The sequence below is a fragment of the Podarcis liolepis genome, assembly GCF_965112155.1.
Source record: "Podarcis liolepis genome assembly, chromosome: 3".
NCBI classification, from domain to species: Eukaryota; Metazoa; Chordata; class Lepidosauria; order Squamata; family Lacertidae; genus Podarcis; species Podarcis liolepis.
This window is the reverse complement of record NC_139557.1, coordinates 42715987-42738243: the sequence shown is the minus strand read 5'-3', so window position 1 is coordinate 42738243 and position 22257 is coordinate 42715987. Positions and strand designations below refer to the sequence as shown.

At 40.8% G+C, this 22257-nt stretch overlaps 1 protein-coding gene and 1 long non-coding RNA gene across 2 annotated transcripts in view; one reads left to right on the top strand and one right to left on the bottom strand.

The window, feature by feature from the left end:
- The window catches only part of IBTK (inhibitor of Bruton tyrosine kinase), a 48689-nt gene that overhangs the window by 16605 nt on the left and 9827 nt on the right, over positions 1-22257 (top strand). Inside the window, exons 7-21 of the mRNA XM_083497452.1 lie at positions 112-229; positions 3627-3807; positions 4442-4565; positions 5588-5762; positions 8486-8660; positions 9690-10298; positions 10476-10562; positions 11519-11601; positions 11690-11727; positions 16770-16866; positions 18210-18311; positions 18746-18863; positions 20164-20224; positions 21001-21128; positions 21811-21923. Coding sequence (XP_083353578.1) covers positions 112-229; positions 3627-3807; positions 4442-4565; positions 5588-5762; positions 8486-8660; positions 9690-10298; positions 10476-10562; positions 11519-11601; positions 11690-11727; positions 16770-16866; positions 18210-18311; positions 18746-18863; positions 20164-20224; positions 21001-21128; positions 21811-21923 — 2209 coding nt within the window. The remainder of the gene's footprint in view (positions 1-111; positions 230-3626; positions 3808-4441; positions 4566-5587; positions 5763-8485; positions 8661-9689; positions 10299-10475; positions 10563-11518; positions 11602-11689; positions 11728-16769; positions 16867-18209; positions 18312-18745; positions 18864-20163; positions 20225-21000; positions 21129-21810; positions 21924-22257) is intronic.
- On the bottom strand, positions 11734-16761 carry LOC310704269. The gene is made up of 3 exons (XR_014524690.1): positions 16488-16761; positions 12580-14822; positions 11734-12030 (listed from the first exon to the last, which is right to left on the bottom strand). It is a non-coding gene; the product is annotated as an uncharacterized lncRNA (long non-coding RNA).

Here is a 22257-nt window from a genome sequence, read left to right as displayed (position 1 = left end):
TCTTTATTTTAAATAAAAACATTGCTGTCTCTTCTGTCAATAGCTAGAGCATAGTAGTAAATACTTGATAATAAAAACTAACACCTGTGTTTGTTTGGATTTTTCATATAGGTTCAAGCAAAAAATCTTAAAGGCAGAACAGTGATTGGTGTGGCTGCAGGCAGGTTCCATACTGTTCTATGGACCAAAGAAGCGGTATACACAATAGGACTGAATGGCGGACAGCTAGGTGAGAGAGGGAGTTTTACATCTAAGGTGATGGCTGGGGGAAGAAGATTATTTTAAACAAAACATTGCCATTCCTTTAAGAAGCAGCTTAAAATCTCCTTGTTGCTTTACTAAGATTAGCTCCCTCTGTCAAACACCTGTATTTTGCACCAGTGACTATTTAGGAGTTCATATATTGACTGTAAAGTTAAATGTATTTTGGGTACTAGGGATTCAGACTTCAATATACAGCACTCATATGAAAAACCCATTGTTATTTGTCAATACATTTACATTTTTCAACAAGAATAAGTGAACTTAGCAAATGCATCCTCTGTTACAGTGGACCAGCTAAGTCTTTTTTCGTTTCCTTTGGTGCTAAACATTTTAGAGGGCAAATGATGTGAACTTGAGTTTTATCCCTTCGAAAAACCAAGGGACATCTTAAGGGGAAAGTGATTATTATCAGCCCACATGGGTATCTCAAAATTTGAGACAAGGTCTCTTAATTTATTATAATTCAGAATAGGTAGCAAAATATCAGGATGTTGTCCTGTCTGTTAAATCTGTTATGCTAGCTTATATTGTAATAATTGGCTTTATTGAGCATGTGGCTTTGTATTTTATACTTTGCGTGGTTGGTTTGCTGACTAGTAAATGCTGGACTGTCAGTTTTGCTGATAAAACACAGAAGTTTTTTTTAAAAAATGCCTTAAAGCGGAATGGTTAAGTCAAACATGCACGCACACTTGCATAATCCTGGCATTTCTGCCCCTCACCATTCCAGCCCTGAGTGGTGGTGGAGGGGAAATCCTGCAATGTACTCTCAGAGAGCCAAGTGAAGAGCTTTATCTCAGATTTCAGTTCTGTGGTGATTAGCACTCAGAGAAAAGATTGACTGCTTTCTCAAATCAGCCAGAGAGATCTTTTATCTCCAAAACAGGAGATAAAATGCTCTCTGTGTTCTCTAGAGATCATTCTCTGCAGAACAGAGCGATTTATCACCCAGAATGAAACCAAAGCTGTGGGGGTGGAGGCACTGCCTGTGGGTTGCTGAACTGAATCCAGACCCTACCTCCCCTTGGTCTAAATGATGCTGTTAAAAGCTCAAACCAGAAAAAGATTGGGCAGCACTCTCTGTTCCACCCTGTGGCAACTTGCTAGCTCTCTTTATTCTCTGTCTCCACTGTCGATACTGAAATTCTTCTTTAAAATGCATACACGCAGAGGCCATAATTTGTTTTACAACAAAAATTGTACGGTGTAATTTTTATGCACAATGTGAAAATGCTTGGTGTGAGGACATAGAGTCCTATCATAGAGTGAAATGTTCTAAATTGGCTTTGGCATCTGAACTCACCAAATACTCCTGAGTGAGCATAGTAGTCATAGAGTAAGAGGTGAGGTCCTCTGGAGGATTGGGAACTGATTAAGTAACAAGAAGCAGAGAGAAGGAATAAATGGACAGTTCTTGTAAGTGGAAGGATGTCGAAAGTAGAGTTCCCCAAGGACTGGTATTGGAGCTGTGCCTTTTAAATTGCTTCATAAATGATCTAGAGTTAAGGGTGAGCAGTCAGGTGGCTAGGTTTCCTGACAATACTAAACTGTTCAGGGTTGTTAAAACAAAGGGATTGTGAAGAACTCCAAAAGCACCTCAAGGCTGAGTGTATAGGAGGTAAAATGGTAAATTACTTCAGTGCAAAGAAGTGTAAGGTGATGCATATAGGGGCAAAAAGTAAATCTTCATTTCATGGGGTCTGAACTGGTGGTGAGTGATCAGGAGAAAGACCTTGGGCTCATATTAGATAGCTCAGTGAAGATGTTGACTCAGTGTGTGGCAGCTGTGAAGAAGGCAAATTTCATGCGAGGGATCATTAGGCAAATGCAAACAAAACTGCCGATGTACAGTTCTTGTTGCCTCACCTAAAAAAGTGATATTGCAAAATTGGACAAAGTTCAGAACAGGGCAACAAAAGTGATCAAGGGGACAAAGGAACTTCCCTATGAAAAACAGTTACATTTCTTGTTTAGAAAAAAAAGGTGACAAAGAGATGACATGATAGAAGTGTATACAGTGGTACCTCAGGTTAAGTACTTAATTCGTTCCAGAGGGCCGTTCTTAACCTGAAACTGCTCTTAACCTGAAGTACCACTTTAGCTAATGGGGCCTCCCGCTGCCGCCGCATGATTTCTGTTCTCATCCTGAAGCAAAGTTCTTAATCCGAGGTAACATTTCTGGGTTAGCGGAGTCTGTAACCTGAAGCCTATGTAACCTGAAGCATATGTAACCTGAGGTACCACTGTACAATTATTATTGACATACAAAAAAAGGGAATATCCCCTCCCCCTCATAACACTAGAATTCTGTTGAAGCTGATTGTTGGAAGATTCAGGACAGATAAAAGAAAGTACTTCTTCACACAGCACATAGTTAAACTATGAATTCACTCCCTATAAGAGGTAATGATGGCCGCCAACTTGGATGGTGTTATAAGAAAAAAAACCTGCTCTTTAGAATTCTTATAACAATGGCTTTAAAAGAGGATTTGAGAAATTCATGGAAGGTAAGTTTATCAGTGACTGCTAGCCATGATGGCTATACTCTGCCTCCATGATCGGAAGCAATATGCATACCAGTTGCTGGAAACTGCAGGAGAGGAAAGTGCTGTTGCATTTAGGTCCTGTTTGCAGGCTTCTGATGGGCATCTGGTTGGTCACTGTGAGAGCAGAATGCCAGACTAGATGGGCCAGTGGGCTGATCCAACAGGGCGATTCTTATGCTAACTCAAGATGCTAATAATCAGTGGCATGCAGCCCCATCTCTGGAATCATTAGCAAGATTCCTTTTTAAAAAGTGCTTTATGTAGAATGGATGAACCCCATGACAACTGATTCAGTCTTGTAAAGCTGTAATCCTAAGAAAATCCAAATAGAACGAAATTAAGAATTCATTCCAAGTAAACATGCACCAGGATGCTATGTGTATGTTTTATGAATCAAAAGTATTAATTTTCTATGTAAAAGGTTTTAACTGTTTAAAATCCTCGCTGTCACATTGTCTTTGAGTTATGTGCTAGTTCAGGTTAAATTAAGTCTACATTCATTCATATATTTTGTTGGTCTTTCTGCCATGCACCCCATAAATCCTCCAAATTTTCCAGTGTTCCATTTCAATGTTCTCTTTTTTGCAAATTATCTGTACTTTGGCAGGGAATGCACTGATTTAGTGTAAAGCAGCTTCATATGTTGACCTACATTTATAAACTTGTTTCTGATGCTCCAGAAGTTTTAAGTGTGTGTGCGTGGAAATATGAATTGACAGCAATTGTTTCTATCATTCTTTTGAGCAGGAAAACTATTGGGCCAATTAATTACGGGTCTGAAAAAGTTGGCATTGAAAGTGTTCTCTTACATTGTAGGATACTTGCTAGATCCTAACGGAGAGAAGTGTGTAACTTCACCTCGCCAAGTCTCTGCTCTGCATCACAAAGACATTACTATGTCCTTTGTCGCTGCAAGTGATGGTGCCACAGTTTGTGTTACTGAAAGAGGAGATATCTATTTGCTCACCGACTATCAATGCAAGAAGATTGCTTCCAAGTGAGTGCTTTTCCTCAGAAAAAAATCTATGAATTTACCCTTGTTAGTCCAGCCAGGACACTGAAGTCCAGCTCTAAGGGTCTTCTGACGTGAAGCTACAGGGAACCAGGCAGACGGCTTTCTCAGTAGTGGTACCCACTCCCAGCTTAGTACGGTTAAGGGGAAGGATTTACTTTTACTAGTAATCTCTTCAGTTTGTCTATTTTCTTGGACTGATTTTGCACTCGGTGGAAACTCTGAATGCTGTCCTTCCTCCTTTTTTGCTTCTTTTCAGTGCTTTTTTTATAGATTATTATGTCTTACAATGCAAAGCGGGTTTTATTTTTGTTCTTTATGAATATATCTTTCTAACATATGTATGTGGCAAATATGTTTCACATGTCACATGGTTTGTATGAACTATTGGGCAACATGTTAGTAAGAGGGCAAGGTAAAATCTTGTGATGAATCTTGTCCTAAGGTCAATATAATGGTTTTAGCATCTGTGATAGTCTGGTAGCAGTTGCTTGTTTGTAGCTTCTTTAACAGTAAAGTTGTTAGGTTTTTTCTTTATGTAAATGTTTCATTTTCTTTACACTTTTGATTTGTGTGTATTTTGTGTAAATGAAGTTCTCATTGTATTGTGATTGTCCAGGCAACTAAATCTAAAGAAGGTTCTTGTTAGTGGAGGCTACTTGGACTACAGAGTGGCTCCTGAACACCTTAAGGAAAACGGAGGCCAGAGGATTTGTATCCTTGCACTGGACCAAGCAGGAAGAGTAAGTTGACCAGTACTGTGCCGCCGCCGCTGCCCACTTTCTAAAGTGTAAAGGCATACATTGAATGCCTCTCCAAGGGATGAACAGATCAGTCTATTCAGTCCATATCAGATTTACAAATGTTTATTCTTAAGTCCATTCTGTTTCTGCATCTTCTGCAAATGATAAACATAAGCACACACAAAATTTAGTATTTTTGTATAGTTTTCTACTAAATAGGTAATTTTGAATGAATTTTATCCTAAAATATACATTTTATATACACAATTTTTCAGCCCATCACTGTGTTTTGATCTGATTAGTCCAGGAAGTGTGATTCAGGGCCCTTGACTTAAATGGACCAAACAAAATTATCAAGCGTTCCTCATCTGCTCCGGCTTTTTTCTCACACAAACTTGTCTAAATGTGACTAATGTCACACATAGTTCGGCCCTTAGATCAAGTCTGCATCTCTGTCTACCGAAAACCTTTTGCTGTTCAGCTGTGAGGCAGTTTGATCACTTTTACTTAAGACTGAAAAAGCAAACAAATTTTGTAAACTTTCAGGTGGCGGTGGTGGTGGTGGGGGACTTGCTGACAAAGCTGCTTTCTTCAAGGATCTGATGCACAGTAGAGTTTAGCATGAGGAAGTTGGCCACACAGCCAATCCAGCAGCATCTTTACCTGCCCCATACCTCTCACGAATGTCATCAGGTGTGGGCCAGGGGGGCATGGTTAGGGGAAATTCAATTTGGGACTTGTTCCAGGCTAAATTTGGCTCTTGGGCCAGAGGTTCCCCACACCTGCTTTAGGGAAGCAGAACAACTCTCGCTTAAAATTGTGTAAATCTGTATGAGGACAAAACAGATGGTGAGCAAATCCCCAAATAGGTTGCGGAAGCAGGAGTAGGCGCTTGTAGCTTCTTGGTGCATAAAGAATTTAGTTTAAAGCAATTAAAGAAGGCAGGGGGATAAATTATTGCAGAAATGTGCAAACTGCTCTCATTCTCTCCTCTCCCTACCCCACACTCCACAAATCTTTAGGTGTTTTGCTGGAAATCTGCCAACAATCCTTTGAAGCAGTGCCGATGGGTGTATGGCCGCCAAGTCTACATGTCTGATATTTCTTTAAATAGGAATGAAATTATGTTTGTTACACAAGACGGTGAAGCTTTCAAAGGAAAGTGGATGGAGGGGAACAAAAATTCGGAGAAGAAAGGTAACTTAAGTAGACTTTTGAGTGTGTTAACTTTAGCTGAACGGAAGCAGTTGAGAGAGCAGTTTTGGATCGATCAGTGTAAATGTGAATGTGAACACACAACATTTTTCCCCTGAGTTAAGACATAAAAATAAAAAGGAGAGGTCTACAGTTGTACTACTCAAAGGACACAGGAATTCTAACAAGGGGCTACAGAGGTGCAGAGTGGCTGACCACTGCTTCTTGCACTGGCCAGGACAGAAAGCGGGGGGGGGGGGGAGCAGTTCTTTGTTTTTGATCTGCCAACTTTAGGTTCACGTAGCTTGGACCCCTTGGCTTTGGATCCAAGGAAGCTGTGTCCATGTCCTAGAATGCCCCTTTTGCAGGGATTCCACTGGCCAACATAAAGAGAATTGCTGGCAATATTTCCCCACCCACGCTCCTTCGCTGTAGTAGAGCTTCCCTCATCAGTAGCATTCGTCTCTGCCAGCAGAGGATGGTGGGGAGAAATCTACACACGACACATACACCTCCAACCTTAACATGGGGGTAGGGGAAGGATCACATTCAACATCTAGCACAACTTGTGTTGCTTTCCCTACCTACTCCTTCTCCATAACAACTATGAATAAACACATCACTGAGTATTTTGGTTGTCGTTTGTACCTTTTGTAATGGAATTTTAAAAACAAGTTTCTATAGCACTAGACAAGGCTTCTGTGTGGTCATGGGTTTTAGAGTCTTACCAAATTATGTTGTTTTGTTTTTTTATTAAAAAAATGTTTGACAGGATCTTAGTACTTGTGGCTTTTGGGCGGTCCTTTCTTTTGGCTTTCTAACAATAGAAGCTTGTTGCCTCTAAGACCCACAGACAGAGGACTAAGCCTCTTGCAGAGTAATGGTTGTGGGGGAAGGAGGTAGGCCAGTCCCATGCCCAGGAGTTAACACCACGAAGAGGGGCATTTAATTTCTTCTCCTCCAACTACATTGTTAGCTGTGAACCTGAGTGCCATAACGCTGTAGCACTGCAAAGACTGAAGTATCAGGACTGGCACAGGTCCACTTAAAACATGCAAAAGGAGGAATTAAAAAGCCTGAGGTTCAAAAATTTTATTTGCAGTAGCTACCTTCTGTGCCTTTTCCAGGCTAATAGGGAGCTTTTAAATATTTTCTCTTGCCTGCTGTTTTCACTGATTTAATCTTCCATCAGGTTATTTTATAGGTATATGTCTTCTTATTCACCCTGTCGAAGCAAATTAATTATCCAGTAGACTTTTTGTAGCACTAACAGGGCTTTCTAATGTTCTGTTCCTATGGTAGGTGCATGTGCATGCACGAAAGGATTTGAGGGTATTCTGTTCCTTTTTTTTTTAGCCAACAGCAACATTTTTCTTTCTCTATTTCTCAGGAATTTTCAGAATTCTCTATCTCGTTTGGAGTGTTTAGTTATTCTACTTGCTGACACTGGACCACCAAATCTGCTATTAAAAGGAAACACTGTTTTCCGCAGAGCAAATACTAGTAACTAGTGCCATCTAGTGCCATCAGAGCAGTATGCAAGCTTACATAAAAATGTTAGGGAAATTATATTCTTATTTAAATAATGATAAAGACATGGGGCAGGTATCAGCTTTATTTTATTAGAACCACAAGATTTACCAAAGTGAGCCCACTGCAAAAGCTCTGAGCAGTTGCTGAGAAACGGATTTTTGTGTGTCAAAATGGAGCTCAGCTCAGCAGCCAGTCCTTTCTCACACAAATACGTTCTGGGTTTCCCCAAGCTTATTTAGTTCAAGGCGCATGTTTGTGAGGAGGGGATGTATTTCAGGAGTTTCTCAACTACCTCAAAATTGCTGAGGGTCTTTGCAGACTGGCAGTTTTAATGTTTTTTTCCCTACTAGTTGTAGCAATTGGAATTCCATAGACTTCAGATTGTAAAACACTAAAATACAAGAAGCAATAAAAATACAGTTTTAATCAGTTTAAATATCCAGTCCAATGGATGTGCCACCTCCTATTTTTAACCACAAATCCACAGACACATGACAGACCACCTGATGAAACTCGTGGTTCATGAGCCACAATTTGAGAACCCCAAATCTATTGCAAATCACCCAGAGATCTATCAGTAGAGTAGTTGGGCTGATGAAATTTAAAACAGTGATTGCTGCATATGAATACAACATTCAGGATGTTTTATAGTCTTCAGTAGAGCTGGAAGTTCAACTGAATGATGTTCTGTACCAAAATATTTTCCAAAACTTGTAGAAAACTTAAAATTAGTTTGGAGTTTAAACAATTTGTGTATGTACCACTGTACAGACTTCAAACTATATGATTGGTGGATTTGTATGATTCGATTAACAGAACATTTTGAATCTGTTTTAAAAAAGGGATATAAGATTCCACTCTAAGATGATGAGATTATTTTTTTCACAGGGTCTTTATTCATGGAAGCTTCAGTTGTAACTTTTTCCTATACTCATGCTGCAATTAAATGAGATAGTGTTCTATATTATTTTCCTACTTGTAGATGTTTCTCTGATCCAGCAGGGCTCTTCTTATGAAATTAGTTGTACTGTCTGGAAATCACATCAAGTATAAAGTAGTCTTCAATAAATGTCTAACTAAAGCCAAATACTTGCCTTTCAACCTTAGTGGAATTAGTGCAATGCTTCCAGCAAAACATTTTCCTATTTGTTTCCTCAACTGATTATCTAACTAGTTAATCTCTCCAAATACAGCAGAGATTGTGACAAATGTTCAGAATTCCTCAACCGAGGTTTCATCTTGCGATACAAACAACGTATATGAACGAATTCGACTTGAGAAGCTTGCTTTTGTTCACAGAGCTGTTAATGTTACTACTGATCCTAATGGGTGCAACTTTGCTGTTTTACAGTCAGATCCTAAAACAAGGTATAGTTCAGCTATTTATGAGAATAATTTACCTGATATTTATGGGAATAATTTACCTTTTTGGGAATGATTTACCTGAAATTTATGGGGATAATTTACCTAAAAGCTTTGAAAACAATATTTTTATTTTATTTTAAAACATTTCGGTGCTGTCTTCCTGGGCAAAGCCCAAGCCCATCCATACTAACTGATAGCAATACAAATTACAATTATTGAAAAACAAAAGAATAAAACCCGTTCAAATCTTCCCATATCATTCTCCACTCCAGCCTCAATCCAGCAAAAATAACTCAAGGGAAAGCCAGTGGAAACAAATAGGTCTTTTAAGTCTTATGAAAACTTACTGGGAAGGGAGTTCCAATGCCACGAGGGCTCCCACCTCATAGACCTTAGGGGCACTCACCACAAGGGCCTCTAAAACTAGTGCCTGGATGCAGTGCTCTTTCTTTTGATCTACTTGTGCTTTTTGATACTCTGGTCAAGCCAGTCCTTTACTAATATTTAGCACGTGAGGTTATGATGAAGATGTTCTTGCCTTCCTGAAAAGAGGGATGACATGCCCAGTCTTGCCTTCTGCAAATGGAACACCATATGCTACATTAAACCACAGCTATTAGTCTGCGGACTGGGGAAGCGTTGCTGGTACTGTTAAAAATATACAGGCATGAATCCAATATATTTACGAGTCTACCACAATGGGGCTCTACATACTCATGTGTGATGATGCATCTTGAGGGCTTTCGTTTAATGTTTTGAAGAAGGAAAGCAAATACTGCTTGGAACCAGGGGTGGGGGAAGCTGCAGCTCTCCATATGTTGTAGGACTCCCAACTCCAGTCAGCCCCAGCCAGTATGGCCAGTGGTTAGGGATTATTAATGTTTTAGTCCAACAGCATCTGAAGATCTTCAAGTTCCCAATTCCTGCCTTAGAAACTTGCTTTTTCTTTTCTTGCATGGAGCATGAAGATGAAATGAAATGAAAGTGAAATGAAAGCCAATTCAAATAATTCTTATAACTCTCTTCTTCCAGTTTGTATGAAATCCCAAGTGTCTCGACTTCTAGTTTTTCTGAGGATTTTGGCAAATTGTTGGGAGAAGCAGACATTACGGACAACATCCATGATGTGACTTTTCAAGTTGGCTCCAGGACTTTCCCTGTGCACAAGTACATTTTGGCAGCACGCTCTGACTTCTTCCGGAAGCTCTTTGAATCGGATCACAATTGGATAGATTCTGCTGATATTTATCGTAAAGATGAAGATGTTGTTGGCTGTGATCTCTTTGTGATAGAAAAACTCCACCCAGATTTGTTTATGTACATTCTGCAGTACATTTACACGGATACATGTGATCTCCTCATTCATGGTCACAGGCTCAAAGCGGTGTACAAAGAAAAAATGGAAGAGAATGAAAACACTTTAATTACAAACTTGAATAAAATAACTATCAATGGAGATGTTAATAAGAAGTCTGCGTTTGAGGTTTACAGAAGTAACCAAGTATACATGGGAAATGAAAAACAGAAGAGCAAACCAAAATCTGCTTCCAAGAAATGTAAGAGTGTTGGGGAAGAAGTGAATCTCATAAAAATGTTGCAAGTTGCTGCAAAGAAATTTGGAATTGGGAGCTTAAGTTCAAGGTATGCTATCGCTAAGTCTTTTACACACACACACACGTGCTTTTTCTTTTTCTAACGGGTTGATCCTCAGGTTAAGTTGAATAAACATCTATAACTCTTCCTGTCACCTAATCCTGTTGCATTATTCTTTTTACAGTGGAGCGTTGTTATCACTTTAACAATTCATTTTCCTTGCAGGCTAGATGGAGTCAGAATAGAAAATGGAAGAATAAACATTGCCAACAGAAAAACTGGCAACAAGCCAAAGCTAAACCAGAAAAAATGGTGAGTTTCAAAAGATGCAGTATGGAAGCTTGAAGATTTCTATAGGATATAATGAAAGCCAATTCAAATAATTCACATAATTCTGTCTTCTAGTTTGTATGAAGTCCCAAGTGTCTCAACTTATCATTTTTCTGAAGTTGTGTTTTTTTTGAAAACCATGTAAAATAAAACTTCAAACTATACATTCAAAAATTTCTCTTAGTGAGAATAATTGTTGTGCATTTTATCACATGGATAAAACATACGACATGTTTGTGATCAGACCTCCATGAATTTAAGCAGGAAAAATCCTTGCTACTCCTATTCTTGTAAAATGCTTACTGAGCCATCACTTTAGTGTATATACAGTGGCACCTCTGGATGTGAACGGGATCCGTTCCAGAATCCCGTACGCATCATGAGCAGAACGCAACCTGCCTCTGCGGGTTGCGATTCACCGTATCTGCGCATGCGTGTGACGTCATTCTGAGTGTCTGCGCATGCACGAGCGGCGAAACCCAGAAGTAACCTGTTCCGTTACTTCTGGGTCACTGCGGGACGCAACCTGAAAACGCTCAACCTGAAACGTCTTTAACCCGAGGTATGACTGTAAATGTGTCTGAATCACTACAGAACCAAGCAGCTGGCCATATGCTGAACTCTTACTGACCATATGTCTCTATGTTCATTAAGGCCGCTCCTCTTCACAGAGGGCCGGGGCTGCTGTCGGCCCTTGCACATTCCCGCGGTCAGTGGGGGCATGTTGAGTCCTCTGTGTCATGGGGGAGTCCCAGCCTGTGTCATTAATACCCTTCCCCATATGTACTAACCTGTATAAACTGTTCAGTTTCTTAACACTGAAAAAAATCTGGTGATTCTCCCCCTATTACTTTATCCTTTACTTTATCCTTGTTTGTATTAAACCACATTTGTCATTTTAATGTCTTGTTATAGTAGGTTTTTTAATTGTTTTGCAGCTCGTACCTCTGCGATGTGACCATGAAATCTGTAGATGGAAAAGAATTCCCATGTCACAAATGTGTGCTCTGTGCAAGACTTGGTAGGTATAATGTAAGGTACTTTGGCCACGTTATTAATAGAGATCTGTCTTTTAATGCATGTCAAAATGAGGTCTCTCTCCTTTTCAGACTATTTTCACAGCATGCTGAGCAGCTCCTGGATTGAGGTAAGTGTGCCTGTATAAGTGCTTGGATGCATTGCCCTTCGTCTTTAATTTGTGCAAAAATATTTACTCAGGCATTGTGGGGGAGAAAGTAATTATTCACGAAAGAGAACTTTGTAATGGCTTGCAAAGCAGAAGGCAAGAATATAAAAATTATCCAGCAGTGAATTCTACATGTGCACCCTTCATTACATAAATGATATTGAGCACAAGGGGCCTTTTATAGCAGCTGTGTGCTATGCTATGATACATTAGTTTGAATGTTGCTTCGATGATGGGATTTTAATTGTGGTTTATTTACGGCAGCTTAATTAAAATAATACTTACCTGGCAGGGGAGACACCTTGATCATGAAGGAGGTTTTCCCAGGGTGAGGCTCATCCATTGCACTGCGGGTGTGCTGACCCCTGCGATTTTCCCAAATGCAGGAAACTCGACTGCATAATTTGTGGTAGTGGGGGACCGTTCGCGCTTTCCCCTACACCAAAAATTTAAAAGGGACGTGGGTGGCGCTGTAGGTAAAACCTCAGCGCCTAGGACTTGCCGATCGCAAGGTCGGCAGTTCGAATCCCCACGGCGGGGTGCGCTCCTGTTGTTCGGTCCCAGCGCCTGCCAACCTAGCAGTTCGAAAGCACCCTGGGGGCAAGTAGATAAATAGGGACCGCTTACCAGCGGGAAGGTAAACGGCGTTCCGTGTGCTGTGCTGGCTCGCCAGATGCAGCTTGTCACGCTGGCCACGTGACCCGGAAGTGTCTGCGAACAGCTCTGGCTCCCGGCCTATAGAGTGAGATGAGCGCACAACCCTAGAGTCTGGCAAGACTGGCTCGAACGGGCAGGGGTACCTTTACCTTTTACCTAATTAAAATAAATGGGGGGGAAAGGGTTAGAGGGACTATAGAACACATGCTTTGCATGCAGAAGGTCCCAGGCTCAGTCCAGACACCTGCAGATAGAGCTGGGACAGATGCCTAGCTGAAACGCTGGAGATCCACATCAATTTCTATGCAGTTCAGAGCTAGGTGGACCATCAGTCTTACTCTGTGTAAGGAAGCCTCTCTGCCTAAGATTGGAGAGGCTTCACAGCCAATCAGAGTAGACATAATAATGGATTAATCATTAGATGGAGCAATGGCCTGGCTTGGTAAAAGGCAGCTTCAGAAGTTAATAAATTTGTAGGTTAGAAATAGTTATAAATGCCTTATTTCTGAGCCATACTTTGAAAATAACCCCAGCAGCCTTTTATTTTGGCTTAGTTTGCACATAATTCTAAGCTAAACCATAACTTAGTGTGGAAACACAGGCTCCCAGAGAGAGAACAAACTTTGGTTACATCTTGTGGTTGCCTGGAGTGAGATTAACCAGAAGCCCAGGTTTGGGTGACATACTAAGCCAAGCTATGGCTTGGTTCATAGCAGCAGCAGCAGCAGCAGCAGGACCAGAGGAGGAGCCTTGATTTCCTCTCTGGAACCCTCAGACTCACTCATTCACAACAAGTCATGATTTGGCCTATTGTTATGTCCAAACTGGGTCTTTCTTTCATTCGTTTTTGAAATAAAATTTTTATTTATTTTAGAAGTAAAAAATTGTCACATTACCAAATACATAACCATATATACAGATTTCTCTGAATCCCTCGACTTCCTACCTTCCTCTCCATGGGTCCTATTGTCAACTGCATAATCAGTATTTTGTATCTTTCTATATTGTCCATTGTATTAGTTACATTACAAGTGTTGTTAGAATCCTGCTAATGTTTTCATCTGCTTACAGTGGTCTCCTAAATAAATTAGAAAATTTCCCCATTCTTTCTTGAAGTTATTGGCTTCTTGGTCCCTGGGTCTTTCTGTCTTGTGCTCTTATTGAAATAAGCCCACCCATGCCTGTGAAATGTGTTTGCCTTGGTTGTTTCCTAAAATACCACATATTCAAATATCAAGATCCAAATAATCAATAGCAAGATTTTTTTGCATACTACCCTTCCCCCATCCCTTGCCATATAGAAAATGCTTTTAGAAACTAATGAACCTTTACAACAGAATATTACCACATGCTCTGCCAGATATCTAACGTGTATGGAATTCTGTCCTCCTAGACTTCCTACTGGCCATGCTGGGATAGATATTTTATTCTGCGGGTTGACTTTTGGTAGCTAGTAGTTATAGACCTCTTTGGTTACAGGTAATGCTTGTACACTTAAAGAATTAATTAATAACCACTTGCGCAAGTTCTGCCGGTTTGAGTTTGCTTTAGGCGATGGATAGATGTGAATGACAAGTTTGTGGCTTGCTGTTCTCTTTACTGGTGGACACATAATACTAGAGTTTGAAGTATGTAACAGTAACCCAGAAATTGGTTCTTGAAATTCCTTCCATGTTACAGCAGTCCGTCTGAAACGAGATTTTTCCAATAAACGTTGAAAACGTTAAGTCGGATCAAGTCCTCTTCAAGTTTATGCATATTGAAAGTGCCAGAGGATGACTAATAGCTGTGAATAATCTAATGGAACCTCTTACTACTTTATTTCCCAAATGGGGCGTTTGCCAACAATCTTGAGATAATTCTGTTATGACTGCAGAATGCTATCTTCATAAGAAGTTTTTCCTTTTGTTTATATTTGGCTGGTTTGTTTAGAGCAGTTGATTAGGGATGGGTGCTCTATGTCAGTGTTTCCCACATTGTGCACCACGAGAAGTTCAAGGTTTTTTATAAGTCCAGCATGCATAAATGCAGAGGAGGTTTACCCTCTGCATCTCAGCATGATGTACTGTTCTCGCCTGTCTCCTCCTAATCAGTTTCTGTTGGGAGTGGGTAATTTGGTCAAGCTCTCTCCATTGGGTGCCATTGCATCATTCCTAGCATGGGCTTTCTAGTCCTTCATCTTCCAAACAAGAGGCATGCTCAGAACCATGACCCATGCAGAAACGTTGGAGGTGTGCTTCCTTGAGGATTGGTCACTCATACTCATACCCTAAAGCCTTTAGTAAAATGTGCATCTCAGGTCATTGAAGGGGGAAAGTGTTCACTGGCTATTGGAACCTTTGGAAACACTGCTCACCCACCCTCTTAGTATGTTGATTTTTATGAAAGCTACCAAGACACTTTATATATATATATATATATATATATATATATATATATATATATATATATATATATATGCTTTCGTAGATTTTCACGGGTACAGGAATGCAGGTTTTGGTGTCTTCGGGTGTCTTCCCGTGTAAGAGTTGGGGTGTCTAGGCGACGTTTCGACGAGGTCTCACTCGTCATCTTCAGGCTGGTGCTTTCGGCTTCTTGTTACTGGAACAGAGCAGGATCTCAGTGTTTGAGTTCCTATAAATACTGTTGAGGGGGTGTGGTGTATAGCCTCCAACGTTCTGGGCAGAGAGGAAGTTCCCAGGTTAGTGTGCCTTTTCTTCTTTTGTTCCTTAATTACTTGAGGGATATCTTGAGTGATTTCTTGAGTGATATTCTGAGTACCACTTAGGTGGGTCATTAAGTGTGGATTAGTTGCTAAAGCTTTCGTGTCTTGACCTCTTGAGCTTGTGAAGAGTTTTTCTGAGAAGATGGCTGTACTGCACTTAGTTGTGCTCTGGCTTGGCTTCGTGTATAGGGGCGAGCTGTGGTTTTGTGCCCTGTGCCAGCCAGATCTGTGTAGGGATAGCAGCCAGATCTGTGTAGGGATCCATAAACACAATATCAAAACAGCCTTTTGCACCAACCAAAAAATAGCCAATATCCTCAGAAACCCCAAAGATAAAATCCAGTTGGAAAACCAAGGGGTCTATGAAATACCCTGCAAAGTCTGCCCAGCCACGTACATTGGACAAACAAACAGACGAATAAATGCACGTATCGCAGAACACAAGAATGCCGTCAAAAAAGAAGAAAAAACTTCCTCTCTTTTCCAACACATGAAAGAAACAGGACACGAAATTAATTTTGCAGATTCCAAATTGCTCTTTAACATGGAACATCACCACAAGAGAATAATCATGGAAGCCATCGAGATAGAGAAACACCCTCACAACATGAACAAGCGTGACGACACGTCCCGCCTGCCAGACATCTGGAAATTAGCCCTCCCCACAAAAACCGACACCAGAACCAGAGGCACACAGAACGCCATCACCAATCAACCACACCAGACCCAAACCCAGACCCTCTCCACAGATAAATTACAGACACCATCCAGTAGCCAAACCATAGTGGCACCTCCGGATGCTGCACCCCCCTGCTATCCCTACACAGATCTGGCTGGCACAGGGCACAAAACCACAGCTCGCCCCTATACACGAAGCCAAGCCAGAGCACAACTAAGTGCAGTACAGCCATCTTCTCAGAAAAACTCTTCACAAGCTCAAGAGGTCAAGACACGAAAGCTTTAGCAACTAATCCACACTTAATGACCCACCTAAGTGGTACTCAGAATATCACTCAAGAAATCACTCAAGATATCCCTCAAGTAATTAAGGAACAAAAGAAGAAAAGGCACACTAACCTGGGAACTTCCTCTCTGCCCAGAACGTTGGAGGCTATACACCACACCCCCTCAACAGTATTTATAGGAACTCAAACACTGAGATCCTGCTCTGTTCCAGTAACAAGAAGCCGAAAGCACCAGCCTGAAGATGACGAGTGAGACCTCGTCGAAACGTCGCCTAGACACCCCAACTCTTACACGGGAAGACACCCGAAGACACCAAAACCTGCATATATATATACACACACACACACACACACACACACACACACACACATACACACACACACACACATATATAGTAGAATACAGAAGAGTAAACACAATATATGGTGATCTGGATTATTTGGAAAGGATTGAGATTTATGTATTCTGCTGCTGCTGCTGCTGTTGTTACTACTACTACTATTAGTTTTTCTAGTTTTCTGTTGCATGCACTATTTGTAATGGCATATATCATTTTTAAAATCTGATGACTTCCCTAAAGGTTCACAAGGAGCTTCTACTGGATTTTAAAGTGGGCTGGCATTTGAAATGTTTGTTTAAACCCGCTTCCATTTAGGCATCATGTTGTGCTGCTCTGGAAATGCCATTCCCCTCTGACATCCTGCAGGTCATCTTGGATTATATTTACACTGACGAAGCTGTTATAGTAAAAGGTAAGGACGTTAATAGAATGGGAATAAATTACATGTTTGGGAATCTGGGAACAGGAGGAGGAGGAGGGGATGAAAATAGTATCAGTAGCAAAATGCCAGCGTAATAGATTAAATTACACAAATGGTATAATGTCATGTAAATCCAACAATTAAAAACATAGTATTACATAATATTAAAAACAGTTTGAAACAAGTGTAAAGAGCCAGGATAAAGATGTTTGTCTTCAGCATTTGCTGAAAGCAGTGCAATGAAGGCACCAGACATACCTATGTGGGAAGCGAATTCCACAACTAAGGGACTGCTGCCGCGACTGCCCTGAGCTTCTGAGGGCAATGGAGCAACCAAGAGGGCACCCTCCACTTGTGTTAGCACTTTGAGAAGTTAGGGAAGGATGTGATTTTTCAGGTATTTGGGGCCTGAGTGGTTTAGGGCTTTAAACATTAAAGTGAGCACCTTGAATTTGGCCTGGAAATGAACTGGTAAGCAGGGAAACTATTTAAAAATGGCATGCATGAGACCCGAAGGAGCCCCACCCAGTCATCTGCATGTTGCATTTTGGATCAAGTTTCTGAGTCATCTTCAAGGGCAGCCCCACGTAGAACACATTACAATGATCCAGTCTGGAAGTTACCGGAACATGGAGCCCAGTGGCTAAGTCATTTCTGTACAAAAGGGGCCACCACTGTAGCTGAAAAAAGGCACTCCTAAGCACCTGAGCCTCCAGTGAGAGTGTTAAATCCAGGAGCACCCCTAAGCTGCCGGTCATCTCCCCACCTCCTGGAACACGAGCAGTCGGGACACATAGTACCTATGTCTTTTCAGGACCGAGCTTTCTCCAAGCACTGATCTAACACACCAGCTGCCTCTCCTGGTTTAATTGGAGCAGAGATTTAGAGCTGGGTGTCATCTGCATATTGACAACACTTTACTCCAAATCACCTTATGACAGAGATGCAGATGGCTGATTATGTAAAAATGGCATCCTGTCTTCCCTAAACCAGACAAATACGAAAGGGTAGAATAGGGTTGAGGCAACTACTAGATCTGCTAGGACTAGAACAAGTACTGGGAAGTTGCAAAGGCATTGGATTAAGGTTGCAGAAAGCTGAGATCTGCACCATTTTCGGTAGCCTCAGTATGGCACACAGAATAGGGATAGGTTTTTTTCTAGAGAGTGACTTGCACATTCCAGGCTAACTAATCATCTGAAGCCGTTTGCAGTTGAGTGGGCTGATTCATACTGTGTTATGTTAGACTATAATCTTGGCTGAGTTAACAGATAGACAATAAATAGAGAAAGTTGGAAACTAGGCTCAAGATACAATTTTCCAATGATTTCCAGAATCTCAAAATGTGGAATTCATCTGCAATATTCTTGTGGTAGCGGATCAGCTCCTTACATTACGACTGAAAGAAATCTGCGAAGTAGCCATTACCGAAAAACGTGAGTTGTTACTGGATTGACCCTGTAGTAATGCTACTTATTGTTTTAAAGTTACACAATAGCTCACATGAATGTCAAAACATGATGTTGTTTATTGCACATCATTGTAGTGTGCCTGTTAAAATAAAACATTTAGGCCCAATGATGTTCAAATTGTGCTGTAAGGAACGCTAGTAATGGTGGACAAACTTTCTGAAATAAAGTTTCCATTATAAATCTTCCTTTGCAGTATGTGCCTGTGGAGCATGAATGGAGGAATTTTAGATAATGCATTCCATTTGTGCAAGTCCAAATGGCTTTGTTAGTGCCCCAGATGATCTATGTTCATACTCTAGAACATACCGCAAAGCACTATAAATTTATATTGTGGATAAGTGGCATTTTAACAGAAATGGCTTGGGAAATGTATTCTCTTCCTTTCCCCCCAATTTCAGTTACTTTGAAGAATGCTGCTGAGCTTCTGGAGTTTGCAGCTATGTACAACGCTGAGCAATTGAAACAATCTTGCTTGCAATTCATCGTTCTAAACATGGCAGCTATACTTGAAACAAGGTAAAAGCAATCCCTGGCACTCCATGCTCAACTACTGTCTCAGACCATAACCCACAGGGAAATGAGTAGTATATTAACATGCATTGAGAGTTTCCTGCTTTGACATCAACACACCAGTTTTAAAAATCAGTTTGAAAATGTAACACATGAACATTTTAAAATAAAAGAGCTGGCAAGCAAGTGACATTGATAAACACATGCTCTTTAAAGAGAATGCTTGTGTCACATTTCAAACAGATTTTCAGAATGGAGTGAGGGAGCCATTATTTAATAGGTTTTGGAGGTTTGGCAAAAGTAACTATAGCTCCCTTCGGGCATTAAGGCTCATGTGCTGAGTAACAGGGACACGCCAAGTAGTGTACAGGGCCTTTGAGTATTCAGCTGTGTACAGATAAGCTTTGTCATCTTAGATGTGCTATTCATCTGAAGGCTAGTGGATGGAGTTATTCATGGTATTGCCACTTCCTGCTGCCATGTTACTCAACACAGGAGCAGTAATGCCTGAAGAGGGTTTGTGCCTGTACTGGATCCCTGTCTTTTACTACATCAGTTTCAAGTTACATGGGCCTAGGCTCTAGATTTCCCAGTTCTGTTCCCTTAATATTTACCACTCAGATCTTTTGCCTGTTCTCACAGTCTTCTGCGCTCTTCTGTTTGATCCATTTTGCTATTGCTGCCTTCTGAATGACAGGCTGCATCCCATGTCTAAACCAACCTTCCTCATCCTTCCAGATATTTTGGACCACAACTCCCATTAGTCCCAGCCAGCATAGCCAATAGTCAGGTTTGATGGGGATTGTAGTCAAAAACATGGAGGGCACCAGATTGGGAGAGGTTGCTCTACATAATCTCTGCTCTTGTCTGTTCTCTTTCCTTTCATCATTTCTCCTTGCATACTTCACCAGCAGATTCTCTTTTCTGTACCGTCACAGCAGCACCTGTAGTTCTTCTTGATTCCTGGTCTTGGGAAGTTGTTATCTGGAGGGCTGTTGTATCTTTACTCTTTCCACCCATTCACACTTGTACCATTAATAAAAAAAGATTACCTGGAAATTCTAGAATTGGGACTAAGCCAAGAGACAGTTCACAAGCAGGCATTTACAGGTCTAAGGTCTGTAGCAACTCAGTCGATCCCCAGCACTTTAGAATCTTGTTCTGTTATCAGTACACTCAAATACTTTATGAATTAAGTAGAATTTATCAAGATTGCCTTTCATTTCCTTGTGCTTGGGCACAACTAAATGTTGAGTGTCATCAGCGAGCCACTCTTGAATTTGCATTTAATGTGTGTTTGTCTTAGGGCTCTAGATGTTTTAAGTGAGGACGTTTTGAAGGACCTTTCCGTTTCCTACAGAAAAATGGTAAGTACTATTATTCATTTAAGTAGGCTACATTTTAAAGCAGCTTGAGTGATGAAATGTCTTGATATGTCTTTTGTTAAAAGAAATTCTGACCAATTTATTTTCTAATTGTGCAGCATTGATAATCTGTCTCATGGTTTAAATTGCCATAATAGAAAAAGAGTCCAGCAGATACTAAAGCAAGACTCCTCCAGAGTCTGCTGAACTGTCGTTATAATGAATAAAATATAGGTTTAGAAACTTTGTCAAGGCTTCACCAGGTATTTACAACTTTACTTGGATTATATTACGCCAAATGTTTTAGGTTACTTTATGAATCATCTATATATGCCAACACATCCTTAGATTAATTGTATGGAGGGTTTCTCTACCATGCCTTACTTTAAACAAGGGATGAGTGACTGTTCATTTTTGGTATGAGGACCATATTTACCCTGAGGCAAGCCTCTGGGAGCCATATACCAGCAGTGTATGTGGCCCTCTTGACTGAAATAATCAGTCCAATGACCTGGGAGCCCTGGGCTCCGTCCACGTCAGTGCTTTGTCACCTTTAATGTTTGTTCTCTTTGCTGCCACCAAAAATAGTGGGGTCTGGGTGCAGGGAGACCCCCCCCAAGTGGGAAACGAGGCCCCCAAACTGGGGGTTAGTCACTCTTCTTCCAAACTGGATTTTATGGGATTTCAAAACGCACAACAGCACAGATTTTTAAAATATGCATTCAATTCTTACCTGTTTTTCCTAGTGCACAGCTTAACAAGCATTTATGATGTTGTAGATTCCTGCTATGGTCAGAAGGGTAATTACTCCATACCAAGATGGCCCTGATATTAGTTCCTTGGAGCCTGAGGAAGGAGAAACCTTTGTCTTCCTGAAAGAAGAGCTGAGTGCAGAGCAAACAACTCAGTAAGTGTCTGCCTGCCCTCCACCTTCTACTGCTGTGAGTGACGAGGCTTCTAGTGTGGCAGTAGCTCTGTTGCTTCACAGAGCCTCAGCGGCAGGTTTGCATTGCTCTGCCCACCTCTCACCTGCTGTGTTCCTATTTGTTTTCAGTTATTCTAAGCAGCAAATCTGCAGCTAGAATGGAACACTGTGGATTGGTGTCAGTAAACACATTCCATATAAAAGTTTTTAAATGTCAGAATTTTCTTTGGTAAGGAAAAACTACTGCCCATACATCTTTTGGTTCAAATAGTAAGGGGGACTGGGGTGGGATGGAGAAAGGATTATGAGAGTAATTTGCTTTTAAATGCACTGTGTTATGTTCCCTGGGTATCGTAAATCCCCAGTGTGAATCTCATTATCCAATTCAGAGCTGAGCAGGAAAAGATGGAGAAACGGTATTTGTTAAAGCAGGGGATGATTTGTAGAGCTCAGACACTTAAATTTAAGGAAACAAATTCTTGTATTTTTATTTTTAAAAAAGGTCTGTCTAAAATAGCTTTAAAAAACTGGGTTAGCAAAAGACACGGGCCTTAATGTGGGAAAACTTGGGCCTGGGAGAATGTAGTAAGAAAAGTTGAAATTCTGTTTGTCACAATAAAAAAAGTAAGTGGAATCTAAATAAAAGTGTTTTGCTTTAAACCAGGGAAGCTCTTTTCAAAAAAGCAAAAGCAAAGGCGAAGAAGAAGCCACGAAAACGGTCAGACAGCTCAGGAGGGTATAATCTTTCTGATATTATTCAGAGCCCACCCTCTACAGGTTAGTGGCAGATGAGCTTTGTTTTCACTGCTGATTTGTAGATTGCTTTTAAAGTGGTTTTTATCACTTAAGTAAATCTGCATACTCACATAATAGTAGTGTACTAGGTATGGTTCTCGGTTTCTGTTAGTTCTGTAATGCCAGAATTAGCTCTGGGATGCATGGATCTCAACATGGTTGAAGACTAGTCACCTAATACACTGTGAATATTGTATGGATCATGTGGGAAGCAATTAGTATGCATGCTTTCTTGATACCATGGTCGAGTTACTTGTGGCTCTCTACCTGTTCCTCTAGAACCCTTTCCACCTGACAGGATCAGCGGAAGGTTTCT